Source organism: Lycium barbarum, chromosome 2 (assembly GCF_019175385.1).
Source record: "Lycium barbarum isolate Lr01 chromosome 2, ASM1917538v2, whole genome shotgun sequence".
Lineage (NCBI taxonomy): Eukaryota > Viridiplantae > Streptophyta > Magnoliopsida > Solanales > Solanaceae > Lycium > Lycium barbarum.
Window position 1 is genome coordinate 19,840,907 of NC_083338.1, and position 26,666 is coordinate 19,867,572.

At 36.0% G+C, this 26,666-nt stretch overlaps 1 protein-coding gene and 1 long non-coding RNA gene across 2 annotated transcripts; both read left to right on the forward strand.

Annotated features, from left to right (window-relative positions):
- Positions 1–2,439: 2,439 nt before the first annotated feature.
- Positions 2,440–26,666, forward strand: LOC132626302 (uncharacterized). The gene is made up of 3 exons (XM_060341126.1): positions 2,440–2,605; positions 12,813–13,140; positions 25,918–26,666. The coding sequence occupies exons 1-3, from the start codon at positions 2,455–2,457 to the stop codon at positions 26,120–26,122; spliced, it is 684 nt and encodes a 227-aa protein (XP_060197109.1). The 5' UTR covers positions 2,440–2,454; the 3' UTR covers positions 26,123–26,666.
- LOC132626303 (uncharacterized) lies at positions 15,643–18,367 on the forward strand. Its single transcript, XR_009577231.1, has 3 exons — positions 15,643–15,840; positions 16,949–17,724; positions 17,932–18,367. It is a non-coding gene; the product is annotated as an uncharacterized LOC132626303 (long non-coding RNA).

Consider the following 26,666-nt stretch of genomic DNA (forward strand, 5'->3'; position numbering starts at 1 on the left):
ATATCGATCCGAACCACGTTAATTACTGTGTTTTTATCGTTTCTGCGCTAACATGTACTAAAATATACTCTAACTTTTGTGGTTTTAAACTTGGTAGATATGATACTTGCATTGTCAACTTACTAAATATAAACAGATGTACTCTTTTTCGAACAGACAAAAAAAAAAAGTAGGATGCTTATTATGGGACGGAGGAGTACTTGGTATGCAAAAGCATGATGGCCTAACTGAGTTCCGCAATTGCGACGGGCACCTGGAATAAAAACGTATGGTGCTGTTCTAGATGTCAGTTTTGGCAATTTTAGAAATAAGTGTAGTCGTGAAGATTTGTGTTTTTATTCATGATATCAACCCATTTAATTTAAGTAGCTAATACTTAGCACCCTGGGATAATTATATTCAATTTTGGTTGGATTCTAAACCTATAATCACGAGAATCAGCAAGTGATTAAATTGGGGATTTTTAACTTAGTTCCTAAAATAAAGAAGTAGAGTTTTGACCTAGTAATTGAAACTGAGATTGAAGCTTGGTCATAAAAATGGAATCATAAGCTTATGAATAATCTGTGCATGTAATTTGTTTCAAAATTTGACAGAATTGACCGAGTGATGACTTATAGGACTTGCCTTTACCTAAAATTATGAAAACGGACCACCTAGCCTAATTTGACGTGGTATTCGATAATTATAGATTGAGGCTATTGGAGGTCATTTGATTGATGTTTTGGACATCACAAGGTTGGGACACTTACCATAAGCGAGATTAGTGAGATGTTAACCTACAGATTACTTGCTTTTTCGATCCCAACATTTGAAAATTTCATTATCATTTCAGGTACTTATGTTCATCAAAATTTAGACAAATAAAACGAAATCAGCTAACCATAAACTTATTTTCAAAGTAAGATAACATGCTTTAGTAAATAAAAATTACTACTATTTTAATAAAACCAAAAAATTGTGATACTATATACGAAAATTCATACAGTAAGAATTTAAATTTCAAACCAAAAATATCAAATTTGGGACTCATATTTGAAATTTTAATTTGATTTAAACATTTGTTTATGAAATTTGAATAAAATTTCAACTTCAATTTTAAATTCCAATTTTTACAAAAAAGTAGGATTTTTCCAAGTTGTGAACACAAGTTTTTTAATGTGAAATTTGACCCATAAATTTATATTTTACAAGAAAAGACCTATTATTTTAAAATTTTGCTAAAAAAGGAAGAAATAAACGCATACTCCGACGTGAAGCGCTCATGTCCAAACTGGGCCCTAACTAGTAGAATTAATTCATATTTGTTACTTCGGAAAAAATAGATTTCTTGTTTTTTTTTTCTCTTACTTAATAATTTACTTATCATTTAAATAAATTTCTAGTTTGTAAGTTGTGAACTAATACTCTCTCCGTCTCATATCACTTGACCACATTACTAAAAATATCTGTCTCAAAATACTTGTTCATTTGTAAAATCAAGATATAATTAATTAATTTTTTCTTATTTTATTCTTAACATTAATTATTTTTCAACATAATCAATATTATTTAGACTCTAATTTATTGAAAAGAGATAACGTAATATAATAACCAATAACGTAATATAATAACCAATAACATTAAAGGCCTAATAAAAGAGAAAGTAGAGAAGTAAATTTTTATTTTTTTTGGGAAAAGGTAACTAACATTCTCTGCATTGCCACCATGATGACCTTTTTGATTCAAATTATCGCACAAAAAGGGTGTGAAAAGATCTGTTCTTAGCAGTGTTTTAAAAGGCGAGGGCGTAAGGCGGGGCGTTTTACGTCTGCCTCAGTGAGGCGTAAGCCCCGAGGTACGGGGCGTAAGCCCCATGGGGTTTTATTTTTTAGTATTTTATAAAATGATATAATTATAATAAATACTTTTAAATAGGTGAAATAGCGTAAACAATTGAAGAAAACTATAAATAAGTGATATATATATATATGCTGCACCCCCACAAAAAAACTAATTAGAACAATCTATTATATGCTACTTACAAGTACAAGTGACTGCTCGTTACTTTTTTGAGATAGTAGAAGACAAGATAAATAATTTGAAAAGAATATATATTAGGCATTCTAGCAATAAAAAAAGGTCTTGACTTTAAATTATGTTTCAGTTCTTTTTTAAAACATTTGAGTAATTACATGTTGACTTTTGAGAATTTGGGCATTATATTAAGGACTTATTTAACAAATTTTGTTTTAGTTTGAAGAAGTTTTCTGAGCTTACGCCCAACAAAAAAAACTCGCCCCAAACGCTCGGGCGTACGCCCAGAATTGCTGGGCGCCTTTGGAGACTTTCACCCCGACCTATCGCCCCGGAGCATTTTTGATACGCTCCGCCCCAGGGCTCGCCCCGAAAACGCCTTTTAAAACACTGGTTCTTGGTTCTTAGTTATTTTCTAAATAAATACTAAATTATAGAATGGAAAGTGGGTTCAGTGCAGAAGATCTATCAAAGATTGGAGGTATTGCCACCGTGTCATTGCTGCATTCTTTCATTCCAACTCATTGGTTGCCATTTTCAATTGTGGGTCGTGCTCAGAAATGGACTCTTTCTAGAACCCTTTTTGTCAGTTAGTACTTAGTACCCTTTCTCTCTTTTACTTTTGTCTTGAATTATTATAATGTTTGTGTTAATAAAGATCTTGCTAAAAAATCCTAAAAAAAAAAAAAAAGAGCTTTGCTAATGAAAATTAGTTGGAGAAAGGATGAAGAATTTGGGAAATTTTGAGTAATGAGTGAAATCGATTATGTGTTAGTAACTGAGTTTTTTTGTTGATGATTGACCTCAGTCAAGTCAAACCACTGGTGCAAATTGGCCCAATGATGATTTATATATGCTATATCACGAAATATATAAGAAATGAAGTAATACTAATGGATCTTCGTTTTGATTTTAAATATTAATAATTAATTAGCTGATATTTGAAGAAGTCAACATGTACTGATTGGCCACAAATGAAAGGAAAAATATTAAGAGTTTTGTAAAGTTTTATTTTTTATTTTTTAGTAACTACTCAATCTTATTAATCGCAAAAAGGGAATTCATTACAAATCCATAGTTGTGTGGGGTCCAGTCCCCTATCCCATATTTTAAGGAAGAAAGATTTTTCTTCCTTTGACAAAATCACATTGGTAGCAATTGTGGAATTGGCCAACAAGTCAATTCTTTTGTTCACATAGTCGTGATGTAAGCGCTTACCTCATCTTAGTCGTGATGTAAGCGCTTACCTCATCATAGTCGTGATGTAAGCTCTTACCTCATCATAGGAAATTCATTCCTATAAATAGGCAGCTTATGGTTCATTTGTAACACACCAAAATCATTTGCTATACATACCAAAATCTCAGACAATACATCTGAGTGAGAGCAAAGTGAGGTATTCCATAGACTGTGAAGAAAAATAGAGTGTGAGTGATATTGTAGTAAGGTGGGAAAATCAAAATAGTGTTATTTCTTTTGAGGGTGTATTGGTCTTAGGAGTATTTGCACTCGTTACTACACAGTGTAAAATTCTTTACTATAATGATATCAGCTGCTCCTCTTAGCCGTGGTTTTTCCCTTATTCAGAAGGGTTTGCACGTAAAATCTTGGTGTCATTATTGTTGCATTTTATTCTTGCTGATTTAACCATAAGTTAGTGTTCCGCGTTTATCACTAATACCGTGAATATCAATTTTGCGGGTCTATTTTTTTCCCAACAAGTGGTATCAGAGCCAAGGTTCTGTCTGAGTATGCTCTGTGGTTGCAGAACAGTCTGAACTTCCACATCAGAAAAGAATTACTTTGGTCTTCGAATAAAATAGTATTTGTATTTGTGATAAACAATGGAAGTCAACACTAGTAGAATGGTTACTTTGAGTGGCGTAAATTATGCCATTTGGAAGGGCAAAATGGAAGATTTGCTCTATGTCAAGAATTTTTATCAACCTGTCTTTGGAAATAAAAAGCCTGATAATAAATCAGATGAAGAGTGGAATTTGTTGCATCGGCAGGTTTGCGGCTTTATTAGACAGTGGGTTGACGATAATGTGTTGAACCATATTTCTGGAGAGACACATGCTCGGACCCTATGGGAGCATCTTGAAAGTTTGTATGCTCGAAAAACTGGTAACAACAAGATGTTTCTGATAAAGCAAATGCTGGGTTTAAAATACCACGATGGTTCCGCAATGACAGATCATCTGAATATTTTTCAGGGGATCATGAACCAGTTATCTGCTATGGGCATTAATTTTGATGAAGAAATTCAAGGCTTGTTTCTACTTGGTTCCCTACCAGATTCTTGGGAAATTATTAGAACTTCATTATCAAATTCTACTCCGAATGGTGTGATCTCTATGGATCTTGCCAAGAGCGGCCTTTTAAATGAAGAGATGAGAAGAAAATCTCAAGGTTCCTCCTCATCAGATGTCCTGGTGACTGACACTAGGGGGAGAGGCAAGAATCATGGTTCTCAAAATAGAGAACATCATAGAAGCAAATCCAGAAGCAGACTTAAAGATATTGAGTGCTATCATTGCGGGAAAAAAGGGCACACAAAGAAGTTCTGCCGGATTTTGAAAAAGGAGAATAGAGATAAGGAGGAAAAGAAAGAAGATGGCAATCGTGTTGCCGCTGTCACTACAGAAGATCTTGTTACTGTCCTTGATGCAGATCTGATAAATATTGTTTGTGATGAGTCAAGCTGGGTTGTGGACAGTGGTGCCGCATCTCATGTGACATCAAGGAAGGAACTTTTCTCATCCTATACTCCGGGTGACTTTGGAACTTTGAGTATGGGCAATGAGACTGTATCTAGGGTGACTGGTGTTGGAACGATTTGTTTGAAAACTAGTATTGGAACTAAATTAGTTTTAAACAATGTAAAGCATGCACCTGATGTTCGTTTGCACTTGATCTCTGTTGGTGTTTTGGATGATGAGGGATATGTCAGTACCAATGATGCTGGAAAGTGGAAGCTTACTAAAGGTTCCATGATTGTGGCTCGTGGCGAAAAGCGTCGTGGTCTATACTGGACTACGGCCTCTACCTGTGTTGATATGGTGAATGCAGTTGAGAGCAATAGCTCTTCAACGTTATGGCATAAGAGGCTTAGCCACATTAGCGAGAAAGGACTAAATGTTCTGGCCAAAAAGAAATTATTGTCAAATTTCGAAAGTGCTAAATTAGAAAAGTGTGAGCACTGCTTGGCTGGAAAACAAAATAGAGTTTCTTTCAAGTCTCATCCTCCTTCAAGAAAGACAGAGTTGCTTGAGTTGGTGCATTCAGATTTATGTGGTCCAATGAAGACAAGGACCTTGGGTGGTGCACTTTATTTTGCTACCTTTATTGATGATTGCTCAAGGAAACTTTGGGTCTACGTCTTAAAGACTAAAGACCAAGTGTTAGGTGTCTTTAAGCAGTTTCAGGCCTCAGTTGAAAGAGAAACTGGAAAGAAGCTGAAGTGTATTCGTACTGATAACGGTGGTGAATATTGTGGACCGTTTGACGAATACTGCAAGCAACAGGGTATCAGACACCAGAAGACTCCTCCTAAGACTCCTCAGCTTAATGGTTTAGCAGAGAGGATGAACAAGACCTTCATGGAAAGAGTCAGATGTTTGCTTTCTGAAGCAAAGTTGCCGAATTCCTTTTGGGGTGAGGCTTTATTGACTGCCGCACATGTTATTAATCTATCCCCTGCGGTTGCTTTGCAAAGTGATGTTCCAAACAGAGTTTGGTATGGCAAGGATGTTTCCTATGACCACTTGAAAGTGTTTGGTTGCAAAGCTTTTGTACATGTGCCTAAAGATGAGAGGTCAAAATTAACTGTCAAGACAAGGCAGTGCATCTTCATCGGTTATGGCCTTGATGAGTTTGGTTACAGGCTATATGATCCAATTGAGAAGAAGGTCGTGAGAAGCCGTGATGTTATCTTCGTGGAGGATCAAACCATTGAAGATATTAACAAAGCAGAGAAGATAAAATCTTCAAGTTCTGAAGGTTTAGTTAATCTTGATCAAGTCCCTCATACAAATGTTGATGAAGTTAGTGGGCTCGATGATGATAGTGATGCCCAGAATCATGTTCCAGATCAGCATGTTGATGATGATAATGATGCTGCTATTGATGAGGTAGATGCTCCTACTCATGAAGTCGTGGATGAGTCAAATATTCCACTTAGAAGGTCTACTAGACAGCATGTTCCTTCTTCCCGTTATTCACCTAATGAGTATGTATTACTCACTGATGGGGGAGAACCTGAATGTTATGAGGAGGTCATGGAAGATGAGCACAAGGATCAATGGATTGAAGCCATGCAGGATGAGATGAAATCTCTGCGTGAGAACCATACTTATGAGTTGGTGAAATTGCCTAAGGGCATGAGAGCTTTGAAGAACAAGTGGGTGTTCAAAGTTAAAGCCGAAGAACACAGCTTGACGCCCAAATACAAAGCTAGATTGGTTGTTAAGGGATTTGGTCAAAGGAAAGGTATTGACTTTGACGAAATATTTTCTCCTGTCGTGAAAATGTCCTCCATTCGGACAGTTCTTGGTTTGACTGCTAGTTTTGATTTGGAGATTGAGCAGATGGATGTGAAGACTATTTTTCTTCACGGTGACTTAGAAGAGGAGATTTATATGGAACAACCTGAGAGCTTCAAGGCAAAAGGTAAAGAAAATCTTGTATGCAAACTCAAAAAGAGTCTATATGGATTGAAGCAAGCTCCCAGACAGTGGTACAAGAAGTTTGAGTCTGTTATGGGGGAGCAAGGCTACAAGAAGACTTCTTCAGATCACTGTGTGTTTGTACAAAGATTTTCTGATGATGACTTTATCATCCTTCTGCTATATGTGGATGATATGTTGATTGTAGGCAAAAATGCTTCCAGGATTGACGAGTTGAAGAAACAGTTGAGTAAGTCTTTTGCAATGAAAGACTTGGGTCATGCTAAGCAGATTTTGGGCATGAGAATTACTCGTTCAAGAGATGAAAAGAAGCTTTATTTGTCGCAGAAAACGTACATAGAACGTGTACTAGAGCGCTTCAATATGAAGAGTGCTAAGTGGGTTAGCACACCTCTTCCTGGTCATCTGAAATTGAGCAAAAAGATGTGTCCTACAACAACAGAGGAAAAAGAGAGAATGGCCAAGATTCCTTATTCCTCAGCCGTCGGAAGTTTAATGTATGCAATGGTATGCACTCGACCAGATATTGCTCATGCAGTCGGTGTTGTTAGCAGATTTCTCGAAAATCCAGGGAAAGAGCATTGGGAAGCTGTGAAGTGGATACTCAGGTATCTAAGAGGAAGCTCAAATGAATGCTTGTGTTTTGGAGGATCAAATCCAATTTTGAAGGGCTATACAGATTCTATATGGCAGGTGACCTTGATAACAGAAAATCCACTACTGGATATTTGTTTACTTTTTCAGGGGGAGCTATATCATGGCAGTCGAAGTTGCAGAAGTGTGTCGCACTGTCTACAACGGAAGCGGAGTATATTGCGGCTACTGAAGCTGGCAAAGAGATGATATGGCTCAAGAGATTCCTTCAAGAACTTGGATTGCAACAAATGGAGTATGTTGTCTATTGTGACAGTCAGAGTGCAATAGACTTGAGCAAGAACTCCATGTACCATGCGAGAACAAAACACATCGATGTCAGATATCATTAGATTCGTGAGCAATTGGAAAGCGAATTGTTCCAAGTCAAGAAGATTCACACGAATGAAAATCCTGCAGATATGCTGACCAAGGCGGTACCGAGAGACAAGTTTGAATCGTGCAAAGAACTTGTCGGCATGCACTCAAATTAGAAGCCAGTGTACCCTTCTTCAGGTGAATGGGACTGGAGGGGGAGATTTGTGGGGTCCAGTCCCCTATCCCATATTTTAAGGAAGGAAGATTTTTCTTCCTTTGACAAAATCACATTGGTAGCAATTGTGGAATTGGCCAACAAGCCAATTCTTTTGTTCACATAGTCGTGATGTAAGCGCTTACCTCATCTTAGTCGTGATGTAAGCGCTTACCTCATCATAGTCGTGATGTAAGCTCTTACCTCATCGTAGGAAATTCATTCCTATAAATAGGCAGCTTATGGTTCATTTGTAACACACCAAAATCATTTGCTATACATACCAAAATCTCAGACAATACATCTGAGTGAGAGCAAAGTGAGGTATTCCATAGACTGTAAGAAAATAGTCTGTGAAGAAAAATAGAGTGTGAGTGATATTGTAGTAAGGTGGGAAAATCAAAAGAGTGTTATTTCTTTTGAGGGTGTAGTGGTCTTAGGAGTATTTGTACTCGTTACTACACAGTGTAAAATTCCTTACTATAGTGATATCATCTGCTCCTCTTGGCCGTGGTTTTTCCCTTATTCAGAAGGGTTTCCACGTAAAATCTTGGTGTCATTATTGCTGCATTTTATTCTTGCTGATTTAACCATAAGTTAGTGTTCTGCGTTTATCACTAATACCGTGAATATCAATTTTGCGGGTCTATTTTTTTCCCAACAAGTTGCAATACACATCAGAAAGTGAAGTCCTATAGACTAAGCAGTTGGTTTAACAAACTTTGAAGTCCTATAGGTGTCCTCATATTACGAGTGTTTTGTGAAGTTTTGATGATTAACAAATGAAATGTACTTAACATTTATTTGTAGGAATTGGTCTAATTGAGTTAATTAAATTAAAACTAATTTTAAGCTTAATTATATTATAATGTGCTTAATTATGTGGTTTACATTGGTATACGGTAATCTGTGCGGAAAAAGACTTGGAGTATTTTGACAAGATTTAAGTGCCACCTAAAAGAATGGAGTGGTTTGACTTGTTGGTTTCAAGTAATCCTTAGGCTGTTTATCCTATGCAGCCACTTATCCATTCTCTTGGGACGACAGGAAAAGAGATTGTGTATCACATACGGCATAATGAATATAGAGTAGTCATACAACCCGACTGAATTAGTTTGGATTGAAGTGTAATTATTGTTGACAATGGGTTTTCATGGTTAGCGTGAGAGAGAATTGCTGATATGCTGATAAAGTGTTGATGCTCCTCGAGAGACCCCTCTGTTTTTTTTTTAATTAATTTTATTATTATTATTATTATTATTATTATTATGCTACATTGTATATGGTTACAGGCTCTGACTGCCTGCCAAATTTAATATTGGATAGACATTTTGCTATCTAGGACAACTAAACTGATATTTATGCAGGACCATGTACTTCAAAGATGTCAGAATATATCTAGTGTATAGGGAAGCTAGTTGTTCTAGACAACAATATTTAATGATTAAACTAGCTATTTTATCTCAGTAGATCAATGTAATTAATTACTATGTTTATAGTAGTGCAAGATAATGTCTTTGGTAGGAAGAAACGAGAACAGATGGCTATTTTAGTTCACTAGGACGTCCCAAAAGCAATTATTGAGGCATAGGAGCAATGATCCGGAGATCCTACATTCGATTCTATACATAATTCTTAGTGTGAACTCATCCGCTTTAGCCTTAGTTTGCAGAATTACCTGAATAAGTACTTGTAGTCACAAGTCTGTAATTAGTGACGCAGTGGATTAGTCGAGGACAAGCTTGTCAAGATACCATCGCCATAAAAATAGTTCATAAGTAGTAAATCATATTTGGATTTTATTCCGTAGGTCTTAGATCAACTAATCTTTTACATGTTTTCACCCTTTCTCAACAAAGTATAATTAACAACTGATTACCTTGTCACTAAAACTTTTCAATCTTATTTCTTTGCCCAATTTAATCCAATCTACAACTGTTTTTGCTTCAAAGATACTCCCCTATTCTATTTTGTTTGTCGTTCTTTCCTTTTTAGTCTGTTTTGAAAAGGAGTGACAACTCCGTGCCTACTCAAACACCGCCATATAGAACGAAACAGAGGGACTGTGTCCGAAGTGAAACATGGTTTTTCCATTGTTAATTGCATATTTGACTATTTCTTATCTATTGCCAATACACAATCTTCTAAGATTTTTTGGGCCATATTGTTTAACGAATAATTGGAAATTGTACCTCATCCACTCTTGTTATTATTTTTTATCTTTAAATTTTATTTTTATTACGAGATGGCCCTGAATATAGAGGAATCAGGAATGGATACAGAGAATTCATATTATCAGTCCTACTAGTTTGGGTTTGATGGAGTGTTGATTGATTTTTTATCTTTATGAAATAAATCGTGTAGCTGCTTTCATCCAGTTTTCTTCTGATTGTCTTGTTGGTGATTTTTGGTGAGCGGATTTGTGAGCATCATCGATAATGCAGTTTGAAACATATGTGATAAACAAGATTATAAGAAGCTTTGGTTGGAAACACCTTGGATGGGAAGTATTTTAAGCTCCTTTATCGGTAATAACTTGTTAGATCTGAGATTTCAAGAAATGACCTCTCGAGGTCTAGACTAAGAGGGTGTTTGGATTGACTTTCTAAAGTAGGTTATAAGCTAAAAGCCATAAGTTAGAAATACTCAACTTTTGGCTTTTGGCTTATTTTGTACTTTTTTGGTCTAAAAGTAGGTGCTTATAAGCACTTTTTATCTTTCCCAAACAACACAAAAAATAGAAAAGAGCTTTAAAGCCAATAAGCACTTAAAATAAGCCCATCCAAGCACCCTCTAAATTTGCATCTCTCCTATTTTCGTAATCCTCTTCAAAGCACAAAGGTACATTGTGAATTATTAAGTTTGCTGAAACCACTTGTGACTGATATTTAAGAAGCACGGGTACAGGCACGTTATGCAGATACAAAGTGTGATCTAGTTAGGTAATAACTTACTTTGAGCAGCGAGTCGTGTTTTAAAAGCCTAATATCACCCAAATTGGACATACAAAAGTCTCTTGCCTTCAGTAGAAGAGGTGGAGTTTTCAGTCAGCTGAATTGTTCACAAATGCTTTTAGATCTTGTTCCACAACATGCAACTATGAAGTTTTTGGCGACAAATTGTTGACAGTTTGAAGTTTGGAGCAGGATGTTGGGTGGATAGTATGGAATAAGAAGAGGGTACAATCATGGAGAAAAAAACCTTTTCCTTTTGCTATCAAATGTTGAGAATTTAATGGATACCCTTTTAATTGAACCAACAAATGCTATTTATATTCATAATTTGAGGTCCGTTTAATATAGATCCATCAGTAGCCCTTAAATGCTAGGTAATATCTTCATGGAGCTTGAGAGAGGTAGTTGAATAGGACTGACATTTCTTAAGAAGCAAGAACTGAAAGTTGGAATAATCTAGTGAAATTACCTAAGTTATGCGGACTCTTCATTTGTGGTGCCGCACCCATGTCAACACGACACAAAAACTAGTATGGGTGTGGGATACGTACCGGCTCTGGTCAATCAACATTGGGTACTTTGTCCACAAAGTACGGAGCAATTAGAGATAAGATTTGACATTTTTGATTTCTCAAGACAAAAGCTACTGTAGTTTTGTAGATGGCTAGCTACAACTTGAGAATTAAACATTGTTATTGCACTCTGCAAGCTACATGTAAGTTTTCCACATGACGTCTCGTAATTTAGGCATATTTTTATAGCTCATTTTAGATATAACAGAACCCCCCCACCCGTATCTGTACCCTCAAATCTCAAAATTTATATCATGAAGGATCTGACCTCTAGATCCGCACCAGAGTCCGAGCAAATTAGGAAATTACTAAAGGTATTATGTCAGCATACATTTGGTTTCAAACAGATAAATACTAAACTGAGTATGAGAGAGAAGGTGGAAAGAACACAGAGTTGAGGTGTGAAATATAAATGCAGAAGCACTGGCCTCTTTTTTTTTTTTTTTTCCTTTTTCTTTTATAAGTAAAAAAAACTCCCTTGTTTTATCTGTGAGTTATCAAACTCTGATGAATGGGTAATGTTCTGCGTTGTAAATTTGGGTGCAACTGCAACTATTGTAATATTTAGGGAAAGAGACCAGATTTGAAGAAATATATTTTCAGCAAAACTGGTTGCACCCGATGTAATATATATGATCAAGTTATCAACTGCAAAAATATATTTTACTGGCACAGAGTATTGGAAAGTGTTTTTTCTTCTGTAGCAGTCATTATCAACTATTGCCAAATTTTATCTGGAATTTCTCCTCCTTTATGTTTTCCTTTTGTAAGGTAGTCGTTGCTATCCATGTTTTATAATCTGTTAATCATACATAAATACCAGTTCTTTAGAAAACATAGAATTTAGATCCTCTTAGGTGCACGCATGAAGTTCTTATCTGTATAGAAGATCGGGTGGCATTTGTAGAGAACTGTATTATTTTATAAGTTCTCTACTTTTTGCTATACGGCCATAACAGTATTTACCTCATACTCCAGGCTTATTTGGAATGAGTGAACTTCTATAGGTAAAATGGCATTTGAGTTTCCCAAGTGAATGGGATTTTTTCTCTCACATTAACAATTTTGAAGTCATTCAAGAATTTTATATGCCTTTTTTTCCATTCTTTTTGATGCTTTGACCTAGTTGATATTTGAAAAGTTAAAATAGTGTCTCTACTTAGGCCAAAATTTTCTCGAGTATTTTTCTGGCAACTTTAATTTCCAAAAATTGTGGTTTGTAGTAACTTTCATTGTAGTTTCCCAATATCTAAATTTCACCTTAAAATTTAGTTAATCGATGTTTGAATTCAACCTAAAAGATATTACATTCGACCCTCATTATCGAATTAGATCATTCATTTTTCACACAATTATAACTCAGTTGAAGTCCATTGAATTAAGAGATATTGAATGTTTTAGTTACTGCTGATTGCAGCTGCATTCGGAGCAGTATTGCACGTCTTATCCACTTCACTTCTTGGCATAACGGCAATAACAATTACAAACACAATTGCTGGGGAGGAGACAGTGCACAAACTGTCTTCCCTACTGCTCGTATTTCTTGGTGGTAGTTATGTCATCTTGCATCTCACTGGAAAGGGTGGTCACATCCATTCACACAATCAACCCATGGAGAAAATGGCTGTGGCAGGGCTTATCCTTGTTCCTGCATTGTCGCCTGGTGCCACTACTCTGCCTGTGTTTCTTGCTGTTGGAAATTCGTCCTCCATGATGGTGCTTGCCATCATAGTTTTGCTATTCAGGTACTTATTAGATATTTAAATTTCCATATAATTTTGACCATGAATTCGGACATGGAATCTTTAAGTTTTTTTGAAATAAATCTACATATTTGGAAACTACCTAAAAAGTACTATAAATCACAATAATTGACAATTCAAAAGATCTAAAAGACTTGAAAAAATTGCGGTTAAAGAAAATCTCGTTTGACTCTTGAAATCCGAAAGGCGTCACATAAATTGGGACAGAGGGACTATCTACCAGCTACCTGTACTCCAATTTTTTTTTTTGGATCTCTCTTCTAGACTGAGTTAAATATACAAAACTTGATCTTATTTGAAAGAAAAGGAGAACGAATCGCAGGACGGGGTTTAGATGGTGTGTGCCTTGTATTATAATGTTAATGGGCTCTTTGGAAGGGAAAAATTCACTTTCTGGAAGTAAGCTTAGTCAATATGATAGTAGTTTTGGAGGTACTTGGTAGGTTTTAAACAATAAGATAGTTTTAGATATACTTGGTCGGGGTTTAACTCCAGTTGCATTTTTTCAACTGAAAGGCATTCTATACAACATCATTTGGGCTCGATAGAGTTACTTAGTTGCGGGTTGGGACTCCCTGCAATACCTTTTCCTCCAGTTTTGTCCGGTACTTCACTTGATTATAGACACGTGGCACTTACTAAATCAACAAAGACGAGATTTTTCCGAGGGGAAAGGTGCAAATATACCCCTCAACTTTGTGATTTAGAGCAGATATACTCCCTGTTATAAAAGTGGTGTAAATATACCCCTGCCGTTACAAAATGGTGCAAATATATCTTTTTTTCGACGGATTTTTTTTAAAAAATCATTTAGTTTATTTTTAATTAAAAAAAGACCGCGTGGCTTTTAAAAAAAATGAGTAGACTTTTTTTCTTAAAGTCACATGGCATTTTTTTTAATTAAAAAATAAGCTAAATGATTTTTTAAAAAAATCCCGTTAGCGAAAAGGGTATATTTGCACTATTTATGTAAGGCCAGGGCCACAGGGGTATATTTGTACCATTTTATAACGGTAAGGGTATATATACACCACTTTTTTAACGAGGTATATTTGCTCGAAATTGCAAAGTTGAGGAGTATATTTGCACCTTTGCACTTCTTCCAATAATCAATCCCACACAATCTTCAACTTTACGGCTACTTGCAATGCTGACGAAGAAGATGTCCAGCCCACTAGCGCTGTATCATACCAATCACATTAGTATTTTCTCTATGATATTCCAGAAGTAAAGTCTTCCAAGAATCAAATTTAATTTTCAACTCAATACAGTTAGTTGTATTCAGAAAGTAAACTATATGTCAATCCTTATTACAAAATGGTAGCAAACATTTTAAATAATGTATCTTTGTATTTTGTCCTAAATTCTCAAGTTTTCCTAGTATTTGTATTGCAGATGAAATCGTCCCTTAAGAGGCAATCATTTGTATTTTCCAGCGAGCTGAGTGTCGGGGTTCATCCCCACTATTTGAAATCAGAAGCTTGTGTTATGTCAGTGGTTTACTTAGAAATTTGAAAATGGTTGGCAATAGTTATTGGTAGGGGTGTGAAATGGCGAGTTGGGCTGAACTTGAACAAGTCAAAATGGATTGAGTTAATATATGAGTGAGTCATCAGGTTACTTGGGCTGAAATTGGCTAAAAAGCGAGTCCTAACCCAACCTGCCCAATTCTTACTAAATTTTAGTCAGTTTGTTGTTTTAATAATTTGCTTAAGTACCTAATACAACGTTGTTTCTTTATTATGCATATAAATATAATATATCAAACAAAAAAATATATCTTTTTAAAAATATTCTGACAAGATTTCTTATTTGTCAATTTGGGTTAATTATCTCAACTTTTAGATAGGTTGAATGGCAGGTCAAAATGGGCTGAGTTAATTAATGGGTGGGCCAATGACCCGCCCAAACTTGGGCAGGTTAAGCGGGTCATGTTTTCATGGGCGAATTTTGCCACGTCTAGCTATTGGAATGTGAAGAAAGAGGTGATGATTGTGTACTTGAGTATTGAAGAAATCTGATCCATTAATTCAATACGCACCATGTGTCAGTAATCAAATGGGTTACTGGACAAAATTTGAGGGAAAGTACTGTAGGGAATCCTGTTACGTCCCGTATTTTTATACATTGGGACAACCCGGATTAACTATGATAATTTAAGGCCAAGACTATTCCGGGATTTAAAGTCGGGACTTTTGACCATTTGATTTTATCTTGAGCTATAAGTTATATATGAAATTGTTGGTATTGAACACTTAGGAAAAATTGGGACCATAATTCATAAATTTGGAATTTAAAAATTTAGCCAAAAAAGGTCTTGTGGCCATGTAAGTGGGGAGTTAGTCCCACACATTGTGTGGCCAATTTTAATTGGTCCAACACATTGTGTGGGCCAAAGTCAATAGAGAGATATTAAGTGGGACTTAAAAGATGACTTCAAGTCATCTTTCTTTCATTATTCACATAGCAAAATAAAGCCCCAAATTGAAGAGCTTCACCAAGGAGCTCACGGCCATGAGGGAAGAAAAGCCAAGATCATTTCAAGCCTTCCAAAAATTATTTCTTTGGTGTAAACCCACTATATTGAAGCCCCTAAGTAGCGTGGAAGTATTGTTTGGGTCATCCAACCATCCGTTGTGTCAATTAGCAAACCCTAACTATTTGGTGGATTGAAGAAGAAAGGTATGTTTTGCTCTTGTTTTTGTGTTGTGAACGTTTATTTCATGTTGTACTATGTTAATATGGATGAAATTGGTGGAATATAGTATGTTGGAAGTGGAGTGTGTGCATTGTGTTTGGGCCGTGTAAATGGGTGTTGGAATTGAGTGTATGAATTGATTTTCAAGTAGCATGTTTAATTGTGGTAGTGTGTAGGATGGCTAAGAATCATATAAATATGTGGGTAGTGATAGATGAACATGAGTCACGCTATATGCCAAAGGGCACCCTAATGTCGTTTAGCGTCGTAATGGTTATTGGGGTGACTTTTATGTTGGAAACGAGAATTTAATGTCCCAAATTGACATAGTAAGCGTTGCGGACTGATTTGGAGAACTTTGTGCATTTAATGAAATCCTTATATATGAGAACCATTAACATATATATATATATATATATGTGTGTAGTGTGGACGAATGTGAGTCCTATAATATGTCGAAGATCACATTACCATTGCTTAGTATTTTAGTTATCGTCGATATGAATTCTAGTTGGAAATAAGTGTTTAATGACTCAAGAATGATGTTGAAATGGTAGGGGCTGATCTAAGGCTTATTGTACGTTCGATGTAATTCGTATATTTTATGAGAATGATATCGTTATATTGTGGATGGTGATACAAAACATGACTTGAAAATGAGGAAAGTGGAAAAAGAGGGTTGCTCGGCTAGGGGACTGTTTTCGGCCAACATAGAAAGAAAATTATTGGCTTGTGGAAATATTACGTGAATTGTTTAGAATGTTCTTGAATGTTGTTAGTATGGGTTTGGGTTAATAATCGAATGTACGAACGATATTGTGGCTTGAAAGTAAGCTATTGAATTGAATGATTGGAAAGTTGTCGAATGGTGTAAAAGAGAGCTACTATTATTATTTTGCCTTTCGAATTGATTATCGATGTTGCTAGTTTGGTTATTGTGGTTGTTGTGTTGATTTTGAGCGAGTTAAATTCTCGGGATGGCCTATTTACAGGGGAAATGCTGCCGAATTTTCTGTAGAATTTAATGAATAGTTGGAATAAATGGCTTAAGTGCCCTTAGCTAATGTTTGGTATTCGTTGGCGTATTTGTAGACCTTGGGGAGCCCGAGGCGTAGATTGGGATTTACTTTAGATTGGCTATCTCGGAGTGCGTACGAGGTATGTAAAGCAACCTTCTTTTCTTGGCATGCCTTAGTTTTACATAGGCTAGATTAGAGCCTTAAGGAAATTCCAAATCCGAAATCCGAGCATGATATGATCTATATATATTCCTTGGCACTCTTATGTATGATTTGATGAAAGATGAACCATTATGTTTTTGAAAGAAGTGATTTCCAAACTTTGTACAAAAAGGTTTCACTTTAATGAATTTCGTAATTTTTGAATGTCATATCTTTCGCATAAAGGCTCGGATTGTTCCAACATTTTCATAAGAGTTTGCATGATGTATAATGAGTATGTTTTCCATAAGCGGGCCTGATTCGGGTCGATACCCGTCCGTGGGTCCCGCGACCTTCCTTTATGTAATTCGGAGAATCTTTGAAAGAATTTGGTATGACCATTATTCCGATTTCAAATATGATCATTTTACTTATGTTTGAAGTTATGATAATGATTTTATGCATATGACTACTCACGACTCTATTCGTGCATTCTGTTATTCCTTTCGCCGAGTCCCGGGCCGGTTCTGTTATCGTGCGCATTTTGATATACTCCGGAGTTATGCTGTGTTTATGGTTCACCGAGCTACTCGCAAAAGAGGGTCGGGTTCCACCTATATATGGCGTTATGTTGTGATGTGATATGTGACGGGGATACGGAGATCTGAGATTTTCTGGTGTTATGCTGTGTTATGGCGCCATCGACGGGTGGGTGACCATATTCTTCTGTACCCGATGCATGACTTACATATTTTTTTAAAGTAAACAAATTTTGATATGTTGGATTTGCACTTATGTTTGATACTTCCATTTCGTTTATATCTCAGATTTGCTTTCTGTACATTCTTCTTTGCATACTCAGTACATATTTCGTACTGACCCCCTTTCTTCGGGGGCTGCGTTTCATGCCCGCAGGTGCAGACGCACAGTTTGGTGATCCACCGGTTTAGGACACCCCTTTTTGCTGTTGGAGTGCTCTTCTCCTTTCAGAGCATATCTTTTGTGTCACAACCCAACTCCGTAGGCCGTGACTAGTGCCCGATTTGGACACTCATATTGCCTGTTAACTGTAATCATTTATAACTAGCATGTCATGAACTTATTTGTTTAGAAAAGACGGGACGTTATTCTAAAGCTGTCACAATTCTGTATGTCATATGCACATGTCTTCTGAGAAGTTAAAACTTTTCAACAACAACATATTACTACTATATATAAACACCAATGTTGTTTTTTAGTCGTCCTCACAGGGGTGGGACAGTAATTTTGATTGATTTTTTTAATGCAATGAAGTGGCTACACATGGCTGCTCAAGTTGTCTTATAGCAGTGGGTCTCAATAGCTAATTTGTTTATCCTCTTTCATTCTTTCCTGGTGAAATTTTCAATAAGCATACCACTTCCTTCACCTTCATCTTTGTTTTTGTAGATCTACTACTTTTGACCCTTATTTTTTTATCCCCTCCGTTTCAAATTATTTGTCGTGGTTACTGAAAATAATTGTCTCAAATTATCTATAGCTCACAAGTTCTAGAAAAAATTAATTATATTTCTTTCCTTAGTAGAATTTTATCATTAATGAAGATGACACATAAATAGAGTAAACATTTAATGAAGAGAAATTGTTAGTTAGATATAAATAAAGATAAAATTAGTCAAATATCCCTCCTAATTAATTTCTTAAGAGCTGTGTAAAATTAAAAATCGACAAATAATTTGAGACGGAGAGAGTAGCTTTTACTTTGTTTGTCCTTATACGTTATGGTAAATTTAGGCAATTTTAGAGTCAGTCTTTTTTTCTAACTGAACCATTTATCAAGCCTCACTATAAGTTAACTATATCTCACGTCATCCATACATGATTTTTTTTAATCGATGTATGTGGTTGTAAAGATCTCTCATAAATCATTTCAAGCATAATTTCAAAAAGAAAATTACTTTATAAGTTTTCTTGAATTATTATTATTATTATTATTAATATTCTTATAAAATAATTAAATTTATTTGGAAACATACAATTTGAAATTTTCGTTATTAACTATAATTGTTACTTCTTGTTATTTCACACATGTCTTTTGAAATACTAATGATGTATTATAAATACTGAAAGCAGAAATCATTAACGGGCAATTTCTTATATGTAGAGTAGAATTGAAAATGAAGCCGTTACAAGTCAACAATCAAATTATCTTAAAAAACTCTTGTTGGATTAACTGAGTAATCTTGTTAATCATAAAATATATACGAAGAATTAAATTATTTCTTGAGGTTCATTTTAATGATTAATGAATTTAATATTTTCTTGAATTTCATCTAAATTTAATGTTAGATCATTATATTTAACTAGCACAAACCCTTGCCACATGAAATTTTAAGTGAAAATTACCGTCGCCGTTTCGTATTGTTTGATTTTGTTTAGTTGTTTGCACACATATTAAGAAAGTTACTTCGGAATATTTATTAAGAATGTTATGACTATATTAACCTTTACATATTCTCAAATTTACTTGTAGGAAGTTGTAAAGACTTTTTAGAAAGTTGTTTAAATCATCTATTAGCAAGGGTAACTATACAAAGGAAATATTAACACCTTCTTAATTATTGTTGAAAAAATTAATTATTTTGGAATAAATAAAAACTTCTTAAAATGAAATAAAAAGGGAGGGAAGAAGTTATAAGAGTTTATTTTTATGTACAACTAAAGAATTATATGCTCATAATTTCATAAAATGCCAACACATTTTAAATTTATGATCTTCTCCGTGTTAACTTTTTTTTAAAAACAAAAAAACAAAATCATGTTAGTTTATAAAATATCGAATCACTTGTGTCTTTAATTTGGTATTTGCTAATTCCATACCAAAGTTGCTTCCTTAAAAAGTCTCTGTAAATTATTTTTAAAATTTTTCATCTAGTGTCCGGTACCCGCTTTGGAGCCTAACTAATCCGGATTCACACCGTAATATCTTCATTTTGCGGATAAAGCACTCCCTGCTGAAACGACTCTATGCCAAGAGCTTAAACTCTAGACCTCTTGTTAAGAATAAATGAATACTTACCATTTCATCACAACCTTTAAGGATAAAAATTATGTAACTAATAAATTTTAATAATTGTGAAGACTTATTAGCAAGACATATTTAACGTGCCACTACATTAAATTAATTATAATAGAAAAGTATGACAAAAATTACACTTCTTTTAATTAAAATTACATTTTTTTTGTGTGGATTGCCCTTCAAAAGCACTGGTCTCCTCAAATTGGTGGTATTTAATTTTTGTCTTTCGCCTAATACCCCAAGGTTCTGGCTTCGAACCCTAGCTTAGTAAAAACAAAGAAAGAATTTCGCAAGGCAGAGTTTCATGCAAAATCCTGTCTGCATGCAAAACTCTGCATGAGGCCTAACTTTGCTACAAAACTCTGTGTGTGTGTTTTTTTTTTTTTTTTTTTACTGAGCCAGGGTTCGAACCCTAAACCTCATGGTATTAGGCGAAGGGCAAAAATTAAAGACCACCAATTTGACGGGCAAAAATTAAAAATCAATGCCTTTGAAGGGTAATTGTGCAAATGACCCTTAAAGTTACTACTCTTACCTCATGAGTTTGGGCCCGGGCTTAGCACGGGCCTTCTGCAACTAGTATATATATACGCAAGCCGACAAGGCTGCCACTACATGCAACATTCCAAACATACATATGCAAGCCGACAAGGCTGCCATCACGAATAGGTACGCCCCAAACATAAGTCATGTTCATACAACGCAACAACAACTATATACAGACCCACACAGATGTCCACAGACCTCTAAGAGTAATGACCGTATCATATGGCGGGACAGGGCCCCGCCGTACCCCGAATAAACACATATATATACAACACAAGGGAGTTATACCACAAGCTAGGCTCCGGAACAAAGGAGCACTCCAAAGTAGCTGAATAGATATCCTAAGCTGGCGGATCTCCGAAACTAGCGTCTGTACCTGCGGGCATGAACGCAGCCCCTCGAAGAAAGGGGGTCAGTACGGAATATGTACTGAGCATGTAAAGCATGAAACATAGTAATAGACTCATACTGAGACAAGGTGTATAGGACTCAATGCAACAAACAGAATTTCATAAAACTTGCCTTTGAACATATTTCATCTGTCTCGTTCTCATATCAATGTCAATATAGTGTTTTGTAATCAATGCTGAATAATCATTCTGTATATAACATATATAACGTGTCCCGGCCCTTTAATGAGGGACTCGGTAATTAAAATTATAGCATCATAAACATAAACATAGACGTGTCCCGGCCCTTTCCTGAGGGACTCGGTAATAAGAAATATATGCCCTCCTGGCCACCATCTCCATATCATCACATCATCATATCATCATATCATCATATATATATAACGTGTCCCGGCCCTCTAGTGAGGGACTCGGTGATTAATATAGTAAACATGCGCACGAAAACGTGTCCTGGCCCGGGACTCAGTGAAGGATATAGCGGTAAGCACGAGCAGAATAATAAGCAACCACATATATGCAATTCATCTTTTGAGACTCAATAGATAAGCAACTAACCAACTCTAAAGTATTAGGATAATAATCATATTCAATTCTTTTCAACTCTCATTACAAGCCATAGCAAGGAACGTTTCAGCTTTCATGTACATGTATCAATTTCCATGATGTAGTTTTTGAAAGTCAAGTATGCTTCTATTCATGCCATTCTTTTAAGAGTAGGAACTTCTATACATCATTCATTAGTCAATCATATAGTAGGCTCGTGACAATAGCATTAAGGAAATATAGAATCATAAGTCATGCATGGAACTAGAGAATAGAATTTACCCCAAGGTTCATACCATTTCATACTTACGTCTAGGACATGCCAAAAGAAAGAAGGAATGGACTTTACATACCTTTAGCGTTTAGTCGTATTATACTTGTACTTGCTGCCCAATAACACTTATCCTATATCAAGATATCAAGAGCTACAATTAGTCTACGAGGGAATTCAATACGTACTTTAACGTTAACATTCCCTTTCAAACATTTAGACCACGTTTCGTTCGCATTCAAACCAACTACATACAACCGATCCAACATCAATAATCATATGTTCAATACCAATCCGGACAGCCCACATAACATTCCAAATACAACATTCCATAACGATTCACATACGGCTACTACATTCTCAAGTTACTCCTAATAATCCGTAGCCTTAACGTTTTCGTGTAGCAACTTTACAACAACCCAAACAACGTAAATACAATATATATTCTTAACTATCATTAGTCTTTCCAATTTAAAGAAGACAACATGTCCAAAACAGTTCCTAACCACGACACGTCCAAAACAGTTCCTAACCAACAACACGCCCAAAACAGTCCCTAACCAACAACATAAAGGTGCCCGGAATTCTTGCGAACGTTTACGAACATACCAAGCACCACATATGATTCTTACACATTATTTCATGTCTTCATTTCATATAATTTTAGTAAAATACGACCAGCAGTCACACGATAAATATATCACCAAATTCGTACGCAAATAGCTACATTGTCGACACTAAAACCTTACAATGACAACAACATGTTTCATGACATTACTTTCATGATTCTTGGAACTGTTTTAGCATCATTTCCATTCTTACAACAGCCCACAATTCATCTCAATTTCAACTTGAATCATTATGCTTCACTTCCACTAAACGTTCATAACAAGAATCAACACTCAACACATACAATTTCACCTCTAGTACTAAAACAGTCCACTGTTTTGGACTGCTTGTATGCTTCAACATAATTCATTTCTTTAGCACCTTAATTCACATATTCAACATGCATACAATACACCACAATGTCCATAACAACAACAATTAAAACATGGCACAAAACAGTCCACTAATTCCTTTAAATCAGCCCCCTACACGGCTTCAACACAACCACAACAACTTCATGATTTTCATTCATTTATCCATACTACAACACATTCAATTCATTCCCAATACATGTACAAGAAGATTGAGCATTATTCCATCTAAGTCTATAGCACACGGCCCACCTCAACTTCAAGAAAAACAGTCCAATACCAACATACAACATCATAAACCAACTTCTAAAATCTTTGTTCATTTACATATGTTGACACACATTCAATTCATCAACAATACAAGCAAAATAAAATCAACCATGACTTCACCAATACTCACGGCTCACCCCCTACTTCAACTACAACAACAATCCAACAACAACCTTCATGAACTATACATTCAAATCATCATGCAACACAAGAACAATAAACATTCTTACCTTACAACTTGTTCTTCACTTTGGTCGAATCTTCAACCCTATTGAAATGTTACACCTCCTTGTTTCTTTCCAACAACTACTCCACGTTGCTATACACCTTTATAAGGGTTGAAACACTTGAAGAAAATATATTTTTTGAATCTACTTGGAGAACCCAAATCTGTCCGGGAGCTTATAGGAGCATGAATGGCATGTTTATGGTTTCTTCTTCACTTGAAACTTAATGGTGAATGTGTAGAACACTTTAGGGGTTTAATGGTAAGAAAAATAGAAGGGTTGGCCGTGCAATGGTGGTGGAAATGCCATGGCTGGCCGTGGCTCTCTCTCTCCTTCACTTGGTGAAGATGAGAGCCTCTCTCTCTAAGTTCACTTTGTCTAGTTGGGAAATGATTTGGCATGCAACTTTTGGTCAACAAGGAGACCATTTTGCTGCCCAATATAGTCATACACGTTCCCCCAACTAAGCATGGGCAAGAAAATCTGATTTTGTTATGTGCTAGTGGACCCCACACGGCCACTAGTCCAAACTTTGTGAACATTTAAGTCTAAATCCCCACTTAATAATCCAACTTGCATCGTCCATATCTCCTTATCCCGATATTATTTTGACGAGCGGTTTGTTGCGCTGCAAACTAGACTCGATGAACTTAATTTTAGGCTTTTGAAAAACCTTAAAACTCCTCATATACAAGGAGATATGCCTCCAACAATATGGGCTAAAAATCTGGTCCGAGATTTTTATTGAAGTTGTTCCGATTCATTTCGTTTAACTTCTAATTCTCTTCCAACCTCATGTAACCTCTTATACATACATATACACACTTATATACATCAATAAAAATCCATATACACGTCTCGAAGGGTCCAGAGAATCACAATAACCTTAAACATAACTAGAGAACTCACAAAGCTTTGACGAAACTCCCATCGCAAAAGTATATTCATATCTTTCGTCCATCCTCTATATCATTACTAATAATCTCGATTACTTTAAAAGGTCACTCGCATTACCTCATATACATACTCATAGCGCGATTTCAAATCCTTTAGGTAACCGTGTCACCTTGGGATACTTAAGGAAACCATATATATATAACGATATTCTTACTAGCTCGATTAACTTTCCTTGAACCTTCTTAACTCATTCTTTCTTGTTTTAATACAAGTAGCACGGATTATTATGGAGTGTAACATTTTGGTATATATTTTTGTTCGCTATGTATGTATATATTCGTTCAGGGGTACGGCGGGGCCCTGTCCCGCCATATGATTCGTTTGGTCTGTTTAGAGGTCGGTAGACGTATTTGTGGGTGTGTGTGCCTACTTCTGTACAGATGTGTTTGTATGACCCTATTCGTTATGGCAGCCTTGTCGGCGTGCACTTTATATATGTTTTGGGCCATTGCGCCATTTGTTAGCCTTGTCGGCTTTTGATACATTTGATAGCCTTGCCGGCTTTTTGATATATATATATGTCCGCATATGGTTGCGTTGAAATGTGTTCGATACAGTTTGATATAGTTTGAGACGGCATATAGTATTTGTCGCCGTATATGCTATGGTATGTGATTCGATATGGATAGGTATGTCAGGGTGCCCAAGTAGGGCACTAGTCACGGCCTACGGGGTTGGGTCGTGACAAATCCCAACCCATTTAGTTGCATTTCATTGGATGGGTTTTGAGGTTTCGTGGACTGTCGGAAATAGCTATATTAGACTTGCATCTTGCATCGAGAGTTTTGTACTCATTCAAAAAGTAACCTATTGATGATCTTTAGTACTCTTAACTGAATTACTGCTTTCAAGACTGCCCTAGGGCTTTGGTTTAGCAGTGAGGATGCAACACGTAATGTGAGGGTTAGGCGCATATCACAGGTTCAAACTTATAATCCCTTCGAAGATAAAGCTTAGTATTTAAGTTTGGAGGTGGGTAGATGGACAGCCCCATACCCCCTAGGAGTTTCAAACTGTAGAAATGTCACCAGGTAGCCACTTTTAGGACTGCTATTTATGGTTTATCCAGCACTTGCTAATTCAATAGTGTTTAGTCATATCTTAAAAAGGGGGGTAGGTTTGCTTCTTCTTCGCTTCCTCGAACTTCAGGACGATGTGTTCAGTTTTTCTGTTCAAAACTTCAAGACACTACGAATGTCCTGAAGTTCAGTTTTTTAGTTCAAAACTTCAGGACACTATGAATGTCCTGAAGTTCAGTTTCGTAGTTCAAAACTTTTGGACACTGTATCCCGAAATTCAGTTCTTCTGTTCAGAACTTCAGAATAATGCGTCCTTAGGTTCAATTTTTTTTTCAAACTTGTGCATCAACTGGAGTCAGGATAGAAGCCCACAGGGTATTTCTGATATTATAAAAGTTACTGACTTTAAAGACTGTTTAGATCTTATTGATGCTTAGAATATATGTATTTTTTCCCTTCTCACGATGAAAGCCTAATTTCTAGCAGGTTGGATTCAGGAACATCTACACTCTTAGGTTTCGAAGAATCTAGTTACTCTCTATTGGTGCACTTGTATTCTTTGACTTATTTATGTATCCGCATTGACCAATGTCTAACGTAAGTTGATACTTCATTTGCAGCACTATTACTGTAATGACCTCACTGGTGGCTCTATCATTTTATGGTGCAAGCAAACTCAAGCTTCACTGGGTGGAACGCTACGATAAGCTCCGCGTTGGTTCAGTACTGTGTTTGGTGGGTGTTTTAATCCTTATTTTTCACGATCACGATGGAGAAATCGGTTCCTCAGGAGTCCATGTTCACAGAAAACTAAGTGCTCTATAAGAGGTATCCTTCAATCAGCTAATCTGTCAAGTATACTTCGTTTTTTCGCTCATTGTGCAATAGTGAGTGTTCAAGTTTATTGTCTTTTGGTTTGCCATTTCCCATTTCGCCAAGTGTACTATAGGTGGTCTGGCATGGTCAAGGCAGCATGGGATTTAGGGCAGTTAATTTTAGTTTAGATTTATGTTAAAATTTTACTTCAAAAATAGCATCTTCAAGGTGATGTGTACATGAAAGTTCCCTTTGAACCCTTTTCTCTGTAAATTTTAAGTGTACAATAATAGTCGAGGCAATAAACTGTTCTCGTCTTGGGTTGTGTTAGATCCAACGTTCATTTTCTTTACAGTAAAGACAGAAGAAAATACGGACTAATGAGATCTTGCTCGTGTTTCTAGTATTGAATTTGGAGATTGAGGGAGATGAACATCAGGCCACTGAGTGAGAAATTGAAATTATTTGCAGATAAATCACCAAAACTTGCAGTCAAAGTCCCATAGAGACTACTAGACGTGTCGAGATGGATGAGATCTTTTTCTCCTTAATC

Coding starts and splice junctions, on each gene's coding strand:
- LOC132626302 (XM_060341126.1), top strand. CDS start 2,455: ATGGAAAGTGGGTTCAGTGCAGAAGATCTATCAAAGATTGGAGGTATT. Junction 2,606..12,812: donor TTCTAGAACCCTTTTTGTCA/GTTAGTACTTAG, acceptor TGCTGATTGCAG/CTGCATTCGGAGCAGTATTG. Junction 13,141..25,917: donor ATCATAGTTTTGCTATTCAG/GTACTTATTAGA, acceptor CTTCATTTGCAG/CACTATTACTGTAATGACCT.